We start from the raw sequence: 18,339 nt of genomic DNA on the forward strand, positions 1-18,339 counted from the left end.
TCGCTGACCTCTCCGTGAAGTGGGCCCGGTTTCCCCAACAGTTTCCATAACCTCTGAGCCGCTTCCATCTCAATTATCATAGAAGAATTAAACAGTGACTGTAGCCACGTAGTGAGTAGTGCCTCTCCGTACCTCTTCAGAGCAAGAGAGAGAGAGAGAGAGAGTGAGAGAGAGTGTGAGTGAGTGAGAGTGAGTGAGTGAGTAATTCTCGCAGTCATTGTGCAGTTTACTGCTCACTGCCTCGTATTTCAGAAAAGTCAGGCACTGGGTGCCTCGTAAAAGCGTGATTGAATAGTTGCAGTGATACTGTCAGGAACGTGATAAAGGAAGTGTATCTGGAACAGTTTACCCCACCATCAATATAAATAATGCAGGATTATGGTGGTAACATATCCACCAGTTCAGATTTAAATGGTCTCCTATACAGTTAGAGTAAAGTGGTTATATGGGATTATGGACAGGTTAGATAAATGACCACAGTCTGTTTTATAACTTTTTATTGGTCTTGTTGGTCACTCACTGTGTGTCTAGATGTTATCGCCATGGCTACAGACACTGGATTATCCTCAAGACCGTCGTCACGAAAACTGTCCCTTCTGTGCTTCCACACTGATTGACCTTGACCTAATTAAGATCAGTTCTGTGGCTGTGTGTTCCTCATAACGGCCGTTTAGCTGCTGCTCATTTGAAACGGCTGGACTGTCCGGTAAAAAGATCTACCAGTTCGCACAGGGCAAGCCAGGAAGCACGTTCCACGCAGCGTATAATCTACTGCCCTGTAATAGCTATTTAAACTGCTAAAAACTGGACTTTACCAGATGGGATTACAGATTACAGCAGCACAAGCAGTAATCAATGTAATGCACTCGTCGTCAGTCATGGACAGATGACCAGTCGTGGTAATCTGCTTACAGTGCCGTTCAGAGAGAACCCCACATTCCTCATGTAACAGGCCCACACGCCAAGCCATCTGCAGCGCATGTTACCTGGTACTCAGCCAGAGCTCATCGTTGAACTCCTCTGTGCTCTCGGCTTTACTGAATTTGTCATCAGATGTGCAGGTATGACTCAGACATTTTTACACACACGCACACACACACACACACACACACAACAGGGTTTCCCCTGGTACCTAGGGTATGAGATGCCAACATATCCCTGTGTCAGAATGGGTTCCGTTGCCGTGCGTGGCTTGAGCACTAGTGATTGTCTTTGCAATTGTGTGGTTGTGTGTGCGTGCGCTAGAGCGCATGCGTGTTTGGTGATGAGGCCAGGGGTGTTTTGGAGTGGGCAGTAGTCGTGTTTCAGGATTCCCTCCAAATGAGTCAGGCAGGCAGGCGGTCGCCCCTCACTCAGCCCACTCTCTCCAGTGTTACCTAGGGAACTCAGATCGGGGGCTTCCCTCGGCCACACGTCTCCGGCACGCACTTCAACACGTGGGGGCTAATGAGCAAACAAAAGCGAGGCGGATTCTGAAGACCGAGAAGATGAAAAGGAGGTGAGAAGTTCCTGAACTGGACCGTACGTGTGTGTGTGTGTGTGTGTGTGTGTGTGTGTAAGGACGTCGTAGTTGAGAAGAGTGGGATAGAGACTGAGATGCTAAGGCCCATCGCTACAGCGATATAAAGGCCTAATTACCATTTATCGAGTTCTTTTACTGGTAACCCCTCCCCCACGCACATTAGCTTTCTAGTACAGTGGCTTTGGGTTTCATGCTGCAATGTGCCTGCAGAGTGGTGAACGCAAGCTGTTCCGCTGTCTGTTGTCTTCACCTAGAAGTGGGAAGCTACGAGACGTACCGGGCACTGGTGCCTTCGCTCGCCAGTGGAACTGTTCACAACATGGCCTGACCGTTAACGATGGGTCTCTGCGTAGCGTGCGGCGTTCTCTAGGACGACGATGAATGTTCGAGGAGGTCGGTTATGTGAGTCATCGGACCTAAAAATGGAAGTTCCACACCCCCCACCCATTCACAGGGGAGCCCTGAGAAAGTTACCTTGACCTATTAATCTTAAGGCAATAATTACAGTGTTTTATTCAGCATTTATGTTTAAACTAATACGAACGATCAGGAACGTTGGTTCCTTGGAGTTTAAAGGTATCAGTGGAGGTGATTGTTTGTTCAGGAGACAATTCATAGTGATAGTACTGAATGAGAACTCTTCAATGGGTTTAGTCATTTCTTCAGGCCAGTTCTGTGAGTAATATTGGTAACAAGGTAATTGTGGAAATGAATATTGCCATGGCAACCGTAGCAGTGTCGCTGTGTAGGTTGTTGAGGTTACGTGGTCAGATTAATAGTTGCTGGCTTGTCTCACTGGGTGAGTTATTTAAAGAGTCCTGGCTATGCCGGAGTGAAAGGTCGCACTACGCCCTCAATACGCGTCTCTCAGCGAGTGGTTAGAACGCAACACGTTAACCTCTCGGTTTCAGAGCAGGTGGAATCCACCTGACATGTTTCGAAGAATCCCAGTTTGCTGGGGCACGTCAGGGTGTCCAGGAGATAAATCACCGTGTGAGTGTTTCAAACGCGTCAACAGATAGCTAATCCTCCGATAAACCCATTAAAGCGCACAGAAGACGTGTAAGATGGCGCGTTAACACCGAGCCATGTTGCTCCTAATCTCATTAAGATGCGAATCGCGGACTTGCCAGCGATGGTATTCTAATTGGCATGTGCTCTGGGTTATGTAATTGAATCACATGACAAACTTGGTGGCACAGGCAGGCGAGGCGTTTGAGGGTGGGTGGGGGCTTGGGGCCGCGAACGGGCAGCTCACGGGAGTGGGGTCCGGGAGACGTGGGACCGCCGGGGTTTGGAGGGAGCCGGTGCGGCGGAGTCCGAAGGACTCGGAGCAGGGGGTGCGCGAGGCGAGACGGAGAGAGGGTTTAAGTGAGAGCTGTTAGCAGTTCATTTAGGAGGAGGAAGGGTTGGCTGGGAGGAAGAGTGTGGTGGTGGTGGAGGCCAGCCTCAGAAATAGAGCTGTGAACACCATCTGTCGCTCCTTCGCTCCCTCCATCTCTCTCTCAGCTCTCTCTATCTCTTTTTTGCTCTCTCATTCCCTCTTTCTCTTTTCACTCTCCCTCTTCCCCCCCCCCCCCCCCCTTCCTTTCTCGTTGGCCCGTCTGGTGCGGTGTCGCCCGAGCAGGAAACCCCGTCTCGCCTCTGTACGCAACGGCCTTGCCCCGGCACAGGGTCCGAGGTGGCGACCCGGGATTACGGAGGATGCGGGATTAAGGACAATTGAACCAGAGGGAGAGGGAGAGGGAGAGGGAGAGAGAGAGAGAGAGAGAGAGAGAGAGAGAGAGAGAGAGAGAGAGAGAGAGAGAGAGAGAGAGATTACTCAAACTCTCTAAAAATCTACGCATACAAAGGTGTATGCAGGTGAGACTATTCCAGAAACACATACGGGGATGGCGTGCAGCCCTGATGAAGGATGGTTGAGTTAACGAAGACACGAAGCTTATCAAAGGGACGGATGACCAGGGTGGAGGAACTCAGGAGAGAGGCACAGTAAGTTAGGAAGGAAGGAGCCGAGATGAAAGACAGAGGCATGAATGAGTAACGCTCTCTCTCTCTCTCTCTCTCTCTCTCTCTCTCTCCCACACACGAAGAAAGAGGAGGACGAGGATGAGGGTGGGTGGGCATAGCCGGCATCCCTGGTAACCTCCCCCCAAACGAGCCCGCCCACCTGTTCAGGCCTGGTCCACACGCAGACATAAAGCAAAGGTTCATTAGCATAGCCAGAGTGCGGGGGGGGGGCATGATTACGCAACATCATTGAGGGCCTAGAGCAGAGAGGCTGGGGAGGGGCTGGGATGAGTAGGCGCGGCACTGCTGGAGCGTTTAGATTTTTGACTTCACGAGCACTGCGGGGAGATGTGAGCAGAGCTGGAGTCGAGTTCAGACACATGGCGTTTAGAAGTGTGTGTGTGTGTGTGTGTGTGTTCTTGAGCTGTACATGGCAGAATGTGTCTACTGCTGCCTTTATAATATTATTCCAGATGGACACTCACTTTATGAAACAAATTCAGTCTCTCTCTCCCTCTGTGTGTGTGTGTGTGTGTGTGTGTGTGTGTTAACCTAAACTGTTTATTATTTTGTGTTGTGCCTGTATAGAGTATTTTAAGAGCTCTTGAAACTCAAGCATGTGACTTAGCAAAATAACTCTCAAAGGGCCGAATAACTGAACAGCCGCTTTGTTCTTCAGCTGCAGAGCTGAACTGGGATCAATCCATGATGTGACTGGGACTGTTCCATGATGTGAATGGGATGGTTCGTGATGTGACTGGGACCGTTCCATGATGTGAATGGGATGGTTCCATGATGTGAGTGGGATGGTTCCGTGATATGAATGGGATGGTTCCATGATGTGACTGGGACCGTTCCATGATGTGACTGGGACTGTTCCATGATGTGAATGGGATGGTTCCATGATGTGAATGGGATGGTTCGTGATGTGACTGGGACCGTTCCATGATGTGAATGGGATGGTTCCATGATGTGAATGGGATGGTTCCATGATGTGACTGGGACTGTTCCATGATGTGAATGGGATGGTTCCATGATGTGAATGGGATGGTTCGTGATGTGACTGGGACCGTTCCATGATGTGAATGGGATGGTTCCATGATGTGAGTGGGATGGTTCCGTGATATGAATGGGATGGTTCCATGATGTGACTGGGACTGTTCCATGATGTGACTGGGACCGTTCCATGATGTGACTGGGATGGTTCCATGATGTGAATGGGATGGTTCGTGATGTGACTGGGACCGTTCCATGATGTGAATGGGATGGTTCCATGATGTGAGTGGGATGGTTCCGTGATATGAATGGGATGGTTCCATGATGTGACTGGGACTGTTCCATGATGTGAATGGGATGGTTCCATGATGTGACTGGGACTGTTCCATGATGTGAATGGGATGGTTCCATGATGTGACTGGGACCGTTACATGATGTTAATGGGATGGTTCCATGATGTGACTGGGACCGTTCCATGATGTGAATGGGATGGTTCCATGATGTGACTGGGATGGTTCGTGATGTGACTGCGATCGTTCCGTGATGTAACTACGATCACTCCGTGATGTGAACGGCTCACTGACCGAGGCTGATACGAGGATGAGCATTTTGTGTACGTGTGAAGTCATCCAGACAGTGGTCTCTCATTATAGCTGTGGGTTATAATACTTTTCTTCCCTATAGGTATCAGCAAAGCTTGAGCAATCTTACAGTGACTGCTGCAGGTATGTTTCTGTTAACCTTTTGTTAATCGCATTCGTATATAACAGTTATTTCGGTTCTCCAGCAAACACGTCTTGTGGCTCATCCTTCTATTTTCTAAGTGCCTTTTCCCATGTTCACTGTCATAATTCTATTTCTCCGTGGCCGTCTGTTGATGGGCCTGAATTGTTGTAGGTGAAAATGAATCATTTGACAATATAGTCTACATGAGTCCCTTGGAGAATGAGACTTGTCCTCTACAAGATCTTGTTTTGTTCACCCAAAGGGTGATGCCCACACATGCCCTTGCCACACAAACATTGCTCACTCACGTGTGAATGTCATACAGGTGTGGCTGCTCCCCCAGGGTGCAGGGCTGTTGGTCTTCCTGAAGGTTTCCTCGCCCACACTGTACATCATACACTCTCCTCCATGGTTTTTCGAAGTCAGCCAGAGTACTGGGCCTTAAATCAGACTTTCAGTACTCAGTACTGTGTTACACTCAGTACTGCTGTCCCCTTCTCTGGAGAGAAGTCTTTGGCTGCTTTACCTGCCCAGAGCCTCGTCATTAATCCCACTAATGCCCTACGATACCCCCCACCTCACATCAGTTATCCCACTAATCCCCTACAATACTCCCCACCTCACATTAGTAATCACACTCATCCCCTATAACACTCCCCACCTCACATTAGTAATCACACTAATCCCCTATGATACCCCCCACCTCACATCAGTAATCACACTCATCCCCTACGATACCCCGATACCCCTCACTTCACATCGGTAATAACACTAATCCCCTACAATACCCCCCATCTCACATCGGTAATCACACTCATCCCCTATGATACCCCGATACCAACCACCTCACATCAGTAGTCACACTAATCCCCTACGATACGCCCACCTCACATTGGTAATCACACTAATCCTCTATGACACCCCCCACCTCACATCAGTGGTCACACTGACCCACTACGATTGTCTACAATACTGCAGCCTCACATCAGTGGTCACGTTGATCCCCTACGATACGCACACCTCACATCAGTTGTCACACTAACCCCCTATGATTGATTGTCTACAATACTGCAGCCTCACATCAGTGGTCAGACTGATCCCCTACGATACGCACACCTCACATCAGTGGTCACACTAACCCCCTATGATTGTCTACAATACTGCAGCCTCACATCAGTGGTCACACTGACCTCCTACGATTGTCTACAATACTGCAGCCTCACATCAGTAATCACACTAATTCCCTACGATACGCACACCTCACATCAGTGGTCACACTAATCCTCTACGATTGTCTACAATACTGCAGCCTCACATCAGTGGTCACACTTACCCCCTACGATATGCACACCTCACATCAGTGGTCAGACTGATCCCCTACGATACGCACACCTCACATCAGTGGTCAGACTGATCCCCTACGATTGTCTACAATACTGCAGTCTCACATGAGTGGTCACACTGACCCCCTACGATACGCACACCTCACATCAGTGGTCACACTGATCCCCTACGATACGCACACCTAACATCAGTGGTCACACTGATCCCCTACGATACACACATCTCACATCAGTGGTCACACTGATCCCCTACGATACGCACACCTCACATCAGTGGTCACACCGATCCCCTACGATATGCACACCTCACATCAGTGGTCACACCGATCCCCTACGATACGCACACCTCACATCAGTGGTCACACCGATCCCCTACGATACGCACACCTCACATCAGTGGTCACACCGATCCCCTACGATACGCACACCTCACACCAGTGGTCACACCGATCCCCTACGATACGCACACCTCACATCAGTGGTCACACCGATCCCCTACGATACGCACACCTCACATCAGTGGTCACACTGATCCAATGTGATTCTCTCTGTGCTTTTTTTTTCATTCTGATGTGGGATGATAGAATGAATGAGAGTGCGGAAGGTCACGGAACGTCCAATCTCTCGAGCGGAATCGAGGAAGATCGGAGCATGCAGGGATGGCTTAACTTTTGGTGGCAGGGTGGTTGGAGTGGAGCATGCGCTTCGCCCCCAAATACTGTTGACTGCCTGTTGTCATGGCGACAGATCTCCAGAATCCGCGGGCGGCAAAACTCTTTGGGCTTTCTAAATAAAGCTCGCTCGTACTTTTCAAGCATAAATGTTGCAAACGAGGCAGAATCCAACGCGCCCGTGTGGAGTTCACCGCTCGCCGACCCGGCGACGTGGCACAGTGAGGCATAGTGGGTCAGGGCACTTTCACTCCTGAGGAGGAGTGCTGTCCACAGCTGCAGCATTTATACATATTTACACAAAGCTGTGCTCTTGCGTCTTCGGCTTTCAAAGCTTTCAGATATTTGACGTGGCTTAACACATCTCTGTGGTACCTCACATCCACGCCACAAGTTTGTCACAATCTGGCATAATGGTTTTAATATCTGGTATCATGTTTTTTATAAGGAACTTTGTTCTATATGGGGTTCACAGAACAAAGACTACCATATTTACAGTAAAATGATCAAATTAATTGGGGTAATTTTGTAGATAATTAAAGGGAATGTATTGATCAAATCACGCAGAATAGCACAGGAGAGTCATTTATATCTTAGTAATGGTTCCATCAATTACCAGTAAATTGTTTGTCTAAGAACTGTTTAGATCAAAAATTAATAATTTAAATATTGTCATTTCAGTAATTTAATTATATTTTATGATGGGTACTAATTGCATTAATTTATAGTAGTCAATATACCTCTACTGAAATTCAATTTTTTTTTCCCCCTGAACAGCTGGTAGGAACAAGCTGAATATTTCACCACAGTAAAAACTAAAAAAGCAGTAGTTTCCATAAGCCAGATGGTCAGGGCTGTTTCTGCTGCACTACAATGCTGCACTTGCTTCCCCTCACCTGTTGTAGCAGACCTCTGTGTAGAACCGCTGTCAGCCTGTAGGAGGCAGTGCTGAGCAGGCTGGGTCCAGGACTGCAGGAAGGCGTCCCACTCAGCACTCGAGCAATGTAACGGAGTAACAAAACTCTGTTTAACAGAGGGGACTTCGCACACCTCCCGGGTTCGGAGCGTCTCTTTAACCACGTTTCGAGCCCTCCGAGCACACTTTCGTGCTATCTTTTTTCTTTTCTTTTTTTTTTTAAAGGTCTGATCCTCCCACACGGCTCACGCCGGGCTGCAGAAGTGTGGAACCAGGTTCGTTAGGCAAACATCTACCAGGCTATTTAGAGTGGAGCACTAGCAAGCAACAGCTGCTAAGAACGTGGGTTTAACCACGACAAATATAGAGGAGCACCCTTTGGGGAAGATGATGTTGGGGGAAAAAAAATGTTCGATTCTTACCAAGCTCCGCACGAATCCCTGTTCCTAGGCAACGGGAAGTTAATATACAATTAATAACATGGGAATTTGCCATTCTGAAATCCAATCACTGACTTAATTTGCCTGGGAACCGGCTTCGTCTCGGGATATTAAATAATGCGGGTCCCGGCCGGGGCCGGGGCCGACGCGTTTAAGCGCGACGCGGCGGGCAAACGGGAGCTCGGAGCCCCTCAGGTGACGCACCACGGGGAGGGAGTCTCCGTTACTCCCTCGGGCCCCTAATTCAGCGCTCATACAACACCAGGCCCTGTGCGCATAATTGCATTGTGCAGAATACTGTCTGTTTCTCTCTCTCTCTCTGTCTCTCACTGACTCTCTCTCTCTCCCTCTCTCTGCATCCATAGGGTAGCAGACTGGGACTGGGAGATGTTGAAGGCACTGTGATATCTGGTGAGCAATACTAGATGTTTTTCTGCAATGTAAAAACGTGTCTTACGTGAGATTTAATTGGCCCGGCTAATGGGTTAACGCTAGCAGGCACAGCTGGAAGGTGGGCTACAGGACGCTCTGTCTCTGTGGTTCTAGAGTACGCTGGGCCCACGCCACCTCAGGGAACGGGTTTTCACCGGTACCAGTTCCTCCTGTATGAGCAGGGCGCAGGGCAAGTCCCAAAGCTGAGTGAGCAGGAAGGAAGCTCACGGGGTAAGATCATCACACACACACTGCACACACACACACACACACACACACACACACGCATAATGCTCTCCATTTTTAACTGTTGAAGACACATAAGGTCGCCCACAGCACGATACACTCCCACAGCTGTTCGGCACACGCGTGCTTACATTTCCACCAATTTTGGATTGAAAATATCATAGCTTTGCCTTTCAACATAACATGTAATTAGTTGTACAGCATCCAAGCACCACAGGGCTAGACGTTGCCACTTCCGCTAAGCACCTATTATAAGTAATTGCACTATAATTTAGCATTTATATCTGATTGATTGATCATGATGAAATAAACATGGAGGTCAAAGTCTAAGAAAAGTCCCCAGCTATAGACTGTACTGTGCAGTTTACTGTGCACAGAAACACACTCCAAATATTTAACGCACAAGATAATAAAGTGGATGATAACACACAACTGCATATGAAAAAATATCTGCATCATACAGCATTATTAACTGTGATTCCAGTGAACATTTCCAGCGTCCGTGGTGATTAGATTAGTGCGTATGCCTTTGTAATCATGTACTACTCCAGGCTGTTTCTCATGATCGCCCTTATTGATCTATATCAGCCATCCCGCTTATGATCTTCAGTCTCAGACCAGCATTTGGCGTCCACGCCGGGTGTCCTCCAGTAGTGGGCCGGCTGGCAGACGTTTTTGGGGTAGCTAAGGTCTGGACCTGTGGCATATAGGGCTGTTGTGTCTGTTGTCAGCTGAGGGTGAGGATGAGTATGAGGCTGCTGCCGAAGGTTTCTGGGATGAGTGAGGTGGTTCAATAAGAGAGTCTCCCGCAAGCCAAACAAACCTGCTCATGGATCGGTCGGACTGCAGAGCCACATACACACACACCCACACACACACAAACACACACATGCACATACACACAAACACACACAGATACACACATACATAGACATACACAAACATACATACACACATACACATGCAAAGGCACATAAACACACACGTGCACACGCACATGTCTCGTGTGTCTGGCTGGTAATGCTATGTGTACTAGGTAAGGATATTTTGAGTAGATAACTCTAGTGCCTTTGTAAGATGTTCTGGATAAATGTCTTAAATGTACGTCCTTATATAGAACAAACTGAATTACTGAATGATATTACAGTTTGGAGTGACTTTATTTCAGCTGATTTGAATTATTGAATGTTTGCAATCAAATTTATTCCCATGTTAAACCTTCATGACGTTGTGGCCCCCTGTCCCTCCTAAAAGCGCCTTTGCCGGGTTGGGGGTGGGTGGGGTTGGGTTGGCCCCTCTCCGCACGGGTGGTCACTGGGCTCTGTGGCTCTCGGGCAGGGGTGCAGTGCCCTGCCCACGCTCTTACCAGCGTTTTGAAGTTTTGACAGCCTCGTCAGCAGCCAGCCCTGCCATATTAGAGTGTTGCACACTGAAGGCTGTTTGAAGTGGAGTTCTCCATCAGATGTGCTGAAGTTTTTTTTTGTTGTTGTTTGTTTAGTTTATTCGCGTTTGGGGAGGACGGGTGGAAAATCTTTTCATCACGGCACGCTTTTATTTGGAATAAGCAATGTCAGCGTGAGATTAGTGTCAGTGTGGAGAATTTTTAGAATACTTCACCTTTCCTACAACCTTTATTCACACAATTTATATGCTGAGATAATTGTTTATATAATAGTTATTTTCTTTAACTGTTAATAGTGTTTATCATCTGTCAAGTGATGTTATACAAAGACAGTTTTCCTGTTACTGTTCTGAATAAAATAAACTTATTGCTCTGTGTCTTTTATATGTCACTGAACCCCCACCCCCAACACACACACACACACACGCACACACACACACACAGTGGTCTAGGACTTTAGGGTGAACACCCAGACCTAATGCCACACTCTTCCTCTTCCTCTCACTCACTTTGCAGGAAATGTAATTACTGTGGTTTTTTTTAATCCACTGAGATAATCATTAAGTTAATTTGATCATTTTTTTGTGAGTTACAGAAGAAAAAGGAAATGATTTGATGTACTTGATAGCCTACAGGACAAAGCAGATTAAAAGGGAAAAAGTTTATATGCTCTGTAATCCTTATTATGACCAAGGACCAGTAAACTCAACAAAAGATTAAATGTGAATTTTGAGGTCTGAATATAATTAACACTCATAGCAAGTAAAAGTCTAGTATTAATTCACAGTGATTCTTTTATTCTGAACAACCGTTATTGTTTTTGAAACCTAGCATAATCCCCTAAAGGTCCCAGAAAACAATTTGTTTTAGTCTGTTCCCTGATCACCCTGTTATTTGGTCCAAAGATTTGTGCTGAACAGCGAGAGCAGGTTAGTGATGAATCGATAAGTGATGTTAGATCAGTAGTGCCCCAGGGCTCTGGTATGGGCCCCGGGCTCTGATATGGGCCCCGGGCTCTGGTATGGGCCCCGGGCTCTGGTATGGGCCCCGGGCTCTGGTATGGGGCCCCGGGCTCTGGTATGGGCCCTGATGTTCCAGGCCGAGGCTCCATGGACCTGCTGCTCCTGTGCAGAGAGTCGTCTTTCTGAAAGGAGAGGGTGGAGGAAGAATTGAGGCATTGCGGTTGCCAGATTTGACCACCGGCTATTCATAGCCGGACATTCTGAAGACACATCTAGGCTCATCTGTCCTGCTGCAGGTTTTTATACACACACACGACAGGATTTCGGATGGGAGGTAGGCTATACATCACTCTAAAGTGAACATACTGCCAGGTTTCTGGAGGAAGAGGCGCTCTCCCAGGCTGCTGCGGCAGCTCTTCCTCGCACGCCACGGCTCAGGCTCCCAGGGGCCGCGGGGGCTCCCTAATGGAGCCTTATTTGTATCGCTCTTATCACTCTTTTATTGCGCCTTCTCTCTTTCCTCTGCAGCTGTCTTGCAGATCGTACCCGTGCGGTGTCTTGGCAACAGGCGCGCTGGGTTTGTTGGATTACACACCGGTGTGCGGCGTGTGTGTGTGTGTGTGTGTGTGTGTGTGTGTGTATCTGTTGCGTTTCTTTAAGTGAGCGTCATCGCCGAGGTTCCTCTCAAGGATTGTTTTTTCAAACGCACAATCGATTTAGTGCTTCCAGGCCTTTAGTAAGATACAGGCACTAGTGGAAGTCCTGTCACCGTGTAATGAGTATATATGGACATTAGTTTGTCATCTGTGTGTGGCCAGTGACCACACATCTCTCATGTTGCTCTGACATTAATTGCTTAATTGATTTGATTGGAGAGGTTGGAGCCTTTAGTTGTGGGTGTGGAGTCGTCTTAATGATCATGTTCCACTTCCCCAATGCTGAGTTCAACACACACTCTGTCTCTGTCCCAGTCTGCGGGCGCGCACACGTGTGTGTGTGTGTGTGTGTGTGTGTGTGTGTGTGTACTCCATGTCTGCTCAGACCTAATGGTCATTTTCCATTTCCCCTAATGCCAAACGCAACTCAATTTCAGCTCCAGCACTGACGCTCTCGGGGCTTTGATCTTGGACCGTCCACACAGACACCGAAAGGTGAAGTCCGGGCCTGGCGCCCAGACAGCAGGGCAGCACGTGTGTGTGTGTGTGTGTGTGTGTGTGTGTGTGTGTGTGTGTGTGTGTGTTGGGGGGATGAAATGTGGGTCAGTGGATGGCCAGTGACAGCTGGTGGTTGCGTAAGCGGAGGCGGGGCCTGATATGCGGGAGGCGGGAGTAAGTGCGTTGGTGGGGAATCCCCCGCTCCTCTGCACTCCCTACTGCTTCACACCGTTAGTGTGTTCGTGCCAGCGGCTCCACAGGCCGTGAGCATGGGCACTGCAGACGTGGCAGGACCAACATGCCAGCCTTCCGTCCACTACCAACCAGATGAAACAGAATCCTAGTCTCTCTCTCACACACTCTCTCTCTCTCACTCTCTCGCACTCTGTCTGTCTCTCCTGCTGTCTCTCTCACTCTCTCGCTCTCACTCTGTCTCTCTCTCTGTGTCTCTCTCACTCTCTTGCTCTCTCGCTCTCTCCCTCTCCTCTCTCCCTCACTCTCCCACTCTCTCTCTCTCTCCCCCTCTCTCTCCCTCTCTTTCTCTCCCTCTCTTTCTCTCCCTCACTCTCTCTCCCTCTCTCTCTCCCCCTCTCTCTCCCTCTCTTTCTCTCCCTCACTCTCTCTCCCTCTCTCTCTCTCTCTCTCTCTCTCTCTCTCTCTGGTGCTTTCTCTCTCTCCCTCTCCCCCTTTCTCACTCTCTCTCTCTCCCCCCCCTCTCTCTCTGGTGCTTTCTCTCTCTCTTTCTCTCTCTCTCTCTGGTGCTTTCTCTCCCTCTCCCCCCCCCCCCCTCTCTCTCTGGTGCTTTCTCTCTCTCGTTCTCTCTCTCTCTCTCTGGTGCTTTCTCTTTCTCTCTCTTCCTCCCACTCACACAGCATTCAAACAGTTAGTGGCTCAGAAAGAAACAAACACAGGATGTAAAACCCCCAAATTTGCACCCTCATCTAAAACAAACACACATACACACACACACACACACACACACACAAATTCAGCTATAGGACACAACCTACTGATCAGTTCAGTCTCCCCATTGTACGTTGGGACCCCTTGACGATATCGGTTCATCCCTCTTTAATAGAGGCACAGGAGCATCACAGGTGCTCTACTCTGAGAGTTCAGTTTGAGGTCCATTACTTCTGGGAGAAGATGCAGAACATCACACCCTTTAGCACAATGTTTCGTATTCCCTGTCAGAACCGGAGGAACCAGTTAAGAATACGTTACCCGATCTATTCGACAGCAGGAACCCCAGGTGAGGTGAGCATCATAGTCGAAGAGTAAAATTCTTCCTTTCCCTTCGCATTTGTAAGGTGCGTTGCATTTTCTCAAGTTCCTAAAGCAACAGTTTTAGTTAAACAGTTAAACAATAGTTTAGGCTCTCAGCTCAAACCTGGCATTCATCATATAAAAAGCCTCTGTCAGTGGCAGTCTAGAATTTCAGAGTTCTGTGTGGTATGAAAATCATGTCACAAGTTTGGCATTTTTCAGAACCCGTACTGCATTTACTACATTTACTATACTTGAACACTCACACTGGAAAAATGTTTGCTGTTTCCAAATTTCCAAAAATATTTGCTTACTTAATGTGGGTCATTTGACAACGAGCACATGTCGTTTAAGTGGGCAACATTGGGAAGACTATCCGGTATATCTAAGATCTTTCCAAAATGAGAAACGGAGGTTTTTGATCTCAGTGGATGGATTTTAAACGTGTGGTCAATTCTGGTCCAGGTGAACATCCCAGAGGGGTTAGGATTTACACTGAGCAGTGTTTATGCTCAGAGATGTAGTGACGTTCCCCTTCAACCAGAAAACTGCTCTAGCCTGTGAGCTTGATAAGAACTGTAGATCACTGTAGGTCGTTTTGCTGCTATGCTACCAGGTGCGCTCTCTGTGATGTCTTTGTACTGGCCATGAAATGATGTTGGAACATCAGAAACAGGCTTGTGGTGCATCTCCAAACCTGCAGCTGATCCAGGGTCAGGTCCGTGGCTGAAGAAAAGAGCTCGTGGTCCATCCCCAAACCTGCAGCTGATCCAGGGTCAGGTCCGTGGCTGAAGAAAAGAGCTCGTGGTGCATCCTCAAACCTGCAGCTGATCCAGGGTCACGGGAGTGCTGCGTCTTCATTAGCTTGGGGTCATGGGGTCAGTAGGCACTTCAGGACGATGTTAACCGAGTTCTTCAGGAGTTCAGTCGACAGAGGAAGATATTTCACCTGTAAAAACAATCAAATGGCTCAAAAGCTAGTGCAAGGCGTCATGTCGCGCCCGTCACTTGCGGTTTTTGTTTTTGATTTGTTGAGTGAGCTCTGGCCAAAGCTGAAGTCACATGAGTATAAAAAGCTTCAGAAAGCTTGAGTCCCTGTAAGAGCCGCGCCGCCCTCCTGAGTCCCAGCGGCGGGAACTGGGCCGCCCCCCCAACCCTCCCCGGGCTCAGCGGAGGGACTGAGCCGTAATTGGAGCCATCAGCAGCAGTGCAGTGTGGTAATGAGCCACCGGGGCCTCCCACCCACCCGCAGCGAATCCTCCCTGGTTGAAAGTCACAAACAGAGCCAGAGTGCGGGGCATGTCCATAAAACTATCAACCTGTTACATATTTATATAAAATATGTATTTAGATAAAATATCTATTTATTTCAGTTTCCAGTTTTATATTGTATTTACTTGTATTCATTTGGAGTATGTGCTTGTCCTTACGTGTGGTGGTGGCGTTCCACTTCCGATTAGGTCGGACTCGTACCCGGGGTCAGTGTTTCTAAGCAGCCGTGTTCCGCTGTGTGCTGACAAGTTGCGCGCTGGGCTGTGTGCGTGCCCCTTGCGTTGGCACTTTGGAGCTGCTCGCTGGACGTGTCAGTAACTTTTGGCTAATGTTAGGTTCTTGAAAAATAGAAAATCAAGTTCTGGGCCTGTCACATTCTTTACTGAAGTGGGTGGCGGAAGGGACGAAGAAGACATTGAGTCGACAAAGTCTCTAACGCTTACATGGGCAGAATCTATCTGTCTGTCTGTTTGTCTGTCTCTCTATCTGTCTGTCTATCTAGCTATCTATGTCTATCTGTTCATTTATCTGTCGGTCTATCTATCTAACTATGTTTGTCTATCTGTTCATTTATCTATCTATCTGTCTGTCTAACTATCTGTTCATTTATCTATCAGTTCATTTATCTGTTAATTTATCTCTATCTCTGTCTGTCTGTTCATCTGTCTGTCTGTCTGTCTATCTATCTAGCTGTCTATCTATCTATCTCTATCTGTTCATTTATCTATCTATCTATCTATCTATCTATCTATCTATCTATCTGCTTTTTTGGAGTTAAAGGTGGCAGGTCTAGGCCAGGGTGTTCAGTGCACTAAGGCAGGCCATACATGAAACTTCAACTGTCCTGCATGTGCTGTTTGATGCTGAAGCTGCACTCAGCGTTCATACGAACACAGCTGATGTGATCGCCTCCACTCCAGCAGCAGGAAGGGGAGTGTTGATGGAGCAGCCGTGTGCCTGCAGCTGCATGCCTGTAGCCGTGTGCCTGCTTTGAGTGTGAGCAGTGTGTGGGCAGCTGAGCGGCGTGCCGCTGTGGTCCACCATGTTTTGATGAGTCATTCTGTCTATATTAGCATCTGAAAAACCCCTGCATGCACACAAACGCACGCACACACACACACACACACACACACACACACACACACACACACACACACACACACCTCCTACAAAGGTTACTTTACCATAGAGTTCAAACCAGGTCATTTTCACTCAAGGCATATAAGTAAGCAGTGCTTCACAAGCTCAACAGGTATGATGACATGTACACCCATTTACACACTAATGTACAAGTTTACATCGGATGCATCCACACGCTAAAGTCATTGGTGTCGGTTACAGATATAGCCTCACACGCGTATATGCATACACACGTCAAGTCACAGCTAGAAGCCCGCGTCCACGTTCTACCCTGGACTGAACCATGAAAGTAATACTGTACCATGAAAGTGTCATCTAGGCAGTGTGTAACTTCCTGGATTGCTCAGAAGAACGCGGGGAGGAAGAGAGCACCACATCACCACATCACTTCCCACTTCCAATCGCTCTCTGTTCCATGACTCGACAAATCGGGGAAGTGGAAAGTGTGTGTGTGTGTGTGTTTGTGTGTGTGTGGTGTTGCTGAAATTAGCCCAAACACAAACTAGCAGCTCTATTTTTAGAGGTGAGTGTTAATCTGGGCGGTAGCTGCCATTCCGTCAGCTCCATGATGACATCGTTACTGTGGTCAGTGACAAGCGAGTGTCACGGGCCCGTCGCCCAATCAGACGGCAAGGGTTGAAGCTAGCGGATGGTTCCGTTACCAAACCACAGGTCACAGAGGATCTTTCCTGCTTCCAAATGTCTGTTTGATTGCCAAACAAGCTCTGAAAGTACAGTTGTCAGCACTGCTGGGTTTTTGTTTTGCATTGTTTTTTATTTACATCAGCACATACAGGCACCGAGCTCTGCACTGGTGGCCATACACATAAATGGATTACTGTAGCCAGAGCATGGCTCTCAGATTGCATTGTCTGTAACATACGCAAGTTTCGCCAGCAACCTTGGAGAAATCACGCGAACAAAAAAAATTCAATATCGGAAGGACACTTTCGGACCTTTTTGTGCTTCTGAGCAGACAGCTAAAACACTTGGATAAGAGCATCTGCTAAATACCGTGAATGCACATGTACAAACAAAACGAAATTGGAATTTTTAGTTTGATTACTGTGCATTATTCAGATGTCTGTGGAGCAGATTTAGCAAGGCATTCAGGTAGAGCCTTGTAGAAGGCATTTTGACATATAGAAGATGTAAAAATAGGTGGATGTCAGGCAAGCCAATAGCATGAAGGCTTTTCCAAGCCAGCGCACCCTCTCAACCCCTCAGTGTTCACTGTCAGAGTTTAGCTGACATCACGGGATCTGATCAGAGTTTAGACACTGACACAGCAGCTGTGATTCAACAGTGAAATTGGAAACTTGGCCAACTTTGTGCCCCAATGTTATCTAGGATTTTTACTAACATCCATAATGCAAATTAATGTTATGCCTTTTATCTAAAATTCCCTCCAGTTGGAATTGCTAAGATGGGCCATCGAAGGCAGCGTTGTCTTATAGTTCATCATGAGATCTACATTATGTGCAGGGGCGGCAAGACACTGACTCAAGTCTGCCTAGCGACTGTGAATATTTGGTAGTTTCCAGATGTGAGAAGGGGTGTGTGTGTGTGTGTGTGGGGGTCAGGTAAGGCTTGTCATCTGCAGGGGCGGCACATTATCTCCCCCTGTTTCCGGATTTGAAGGCCTAAAGGTCACATGACCTCATAGTTCCAGGTCCCCTCACTCCATTTCACACACTTAATCACAGAATTGCACACGCGCTCACATGCCGCCACCTGACACTCACACATACACACCAGTCCAGTTGGCCTGGGACATTCCCTCCATCTATCGTCTGTGAGATGCTTAATTGTACTTGGCCAGGTAACAATAGTTCAAATAG

The 18,339-nt window shown here is 47.9% G+C and overlaps 1 protein-coding gene across 2 annotated transcripts in view; it reads left to right on the forward strand.

Annotated features, from left to right (window-relative positions):
• LOC113578132 (phosphatidylethanolamine-binding protein 4) overlaps positions 1-18,339 on the forward strand; it is a 69,517-nt gene that overhangs the window by 49,217 nt on the left and 1,961 nt on the right. For both annotated transcript variants that reach the window (XM_027011170.2, XM_027011172.2), the window contains 2 exons: positions 8,990-9,035; positions 9,171-9,287. In XM_027011170.2, coding sequence (XP_026866971.2) covers positions 8,990-9,035; positions 9,171-9,287 — 163 coding nt within the window. The remainder of the gene's footprint in view (positions 1-8,989; positions 9,036-9,170; positions 9,288-18,339) is intronic.

The sequence above is a fragment of the Electrophorus electricus genome, chromosome 18 (assembly GCF_013358815.1).
Source record: "Electrophorus electricus isolate fEleEle1 chromosome 18, fEleEle1.pri, whole genome shotgun sequence".
Lineage (NCBI taxonomy): Eukaryota > Metazoa > Chordata > Actinopteri > Gymnotiformes > Gymnotidae > Electrophorus > Electrophorus electricus.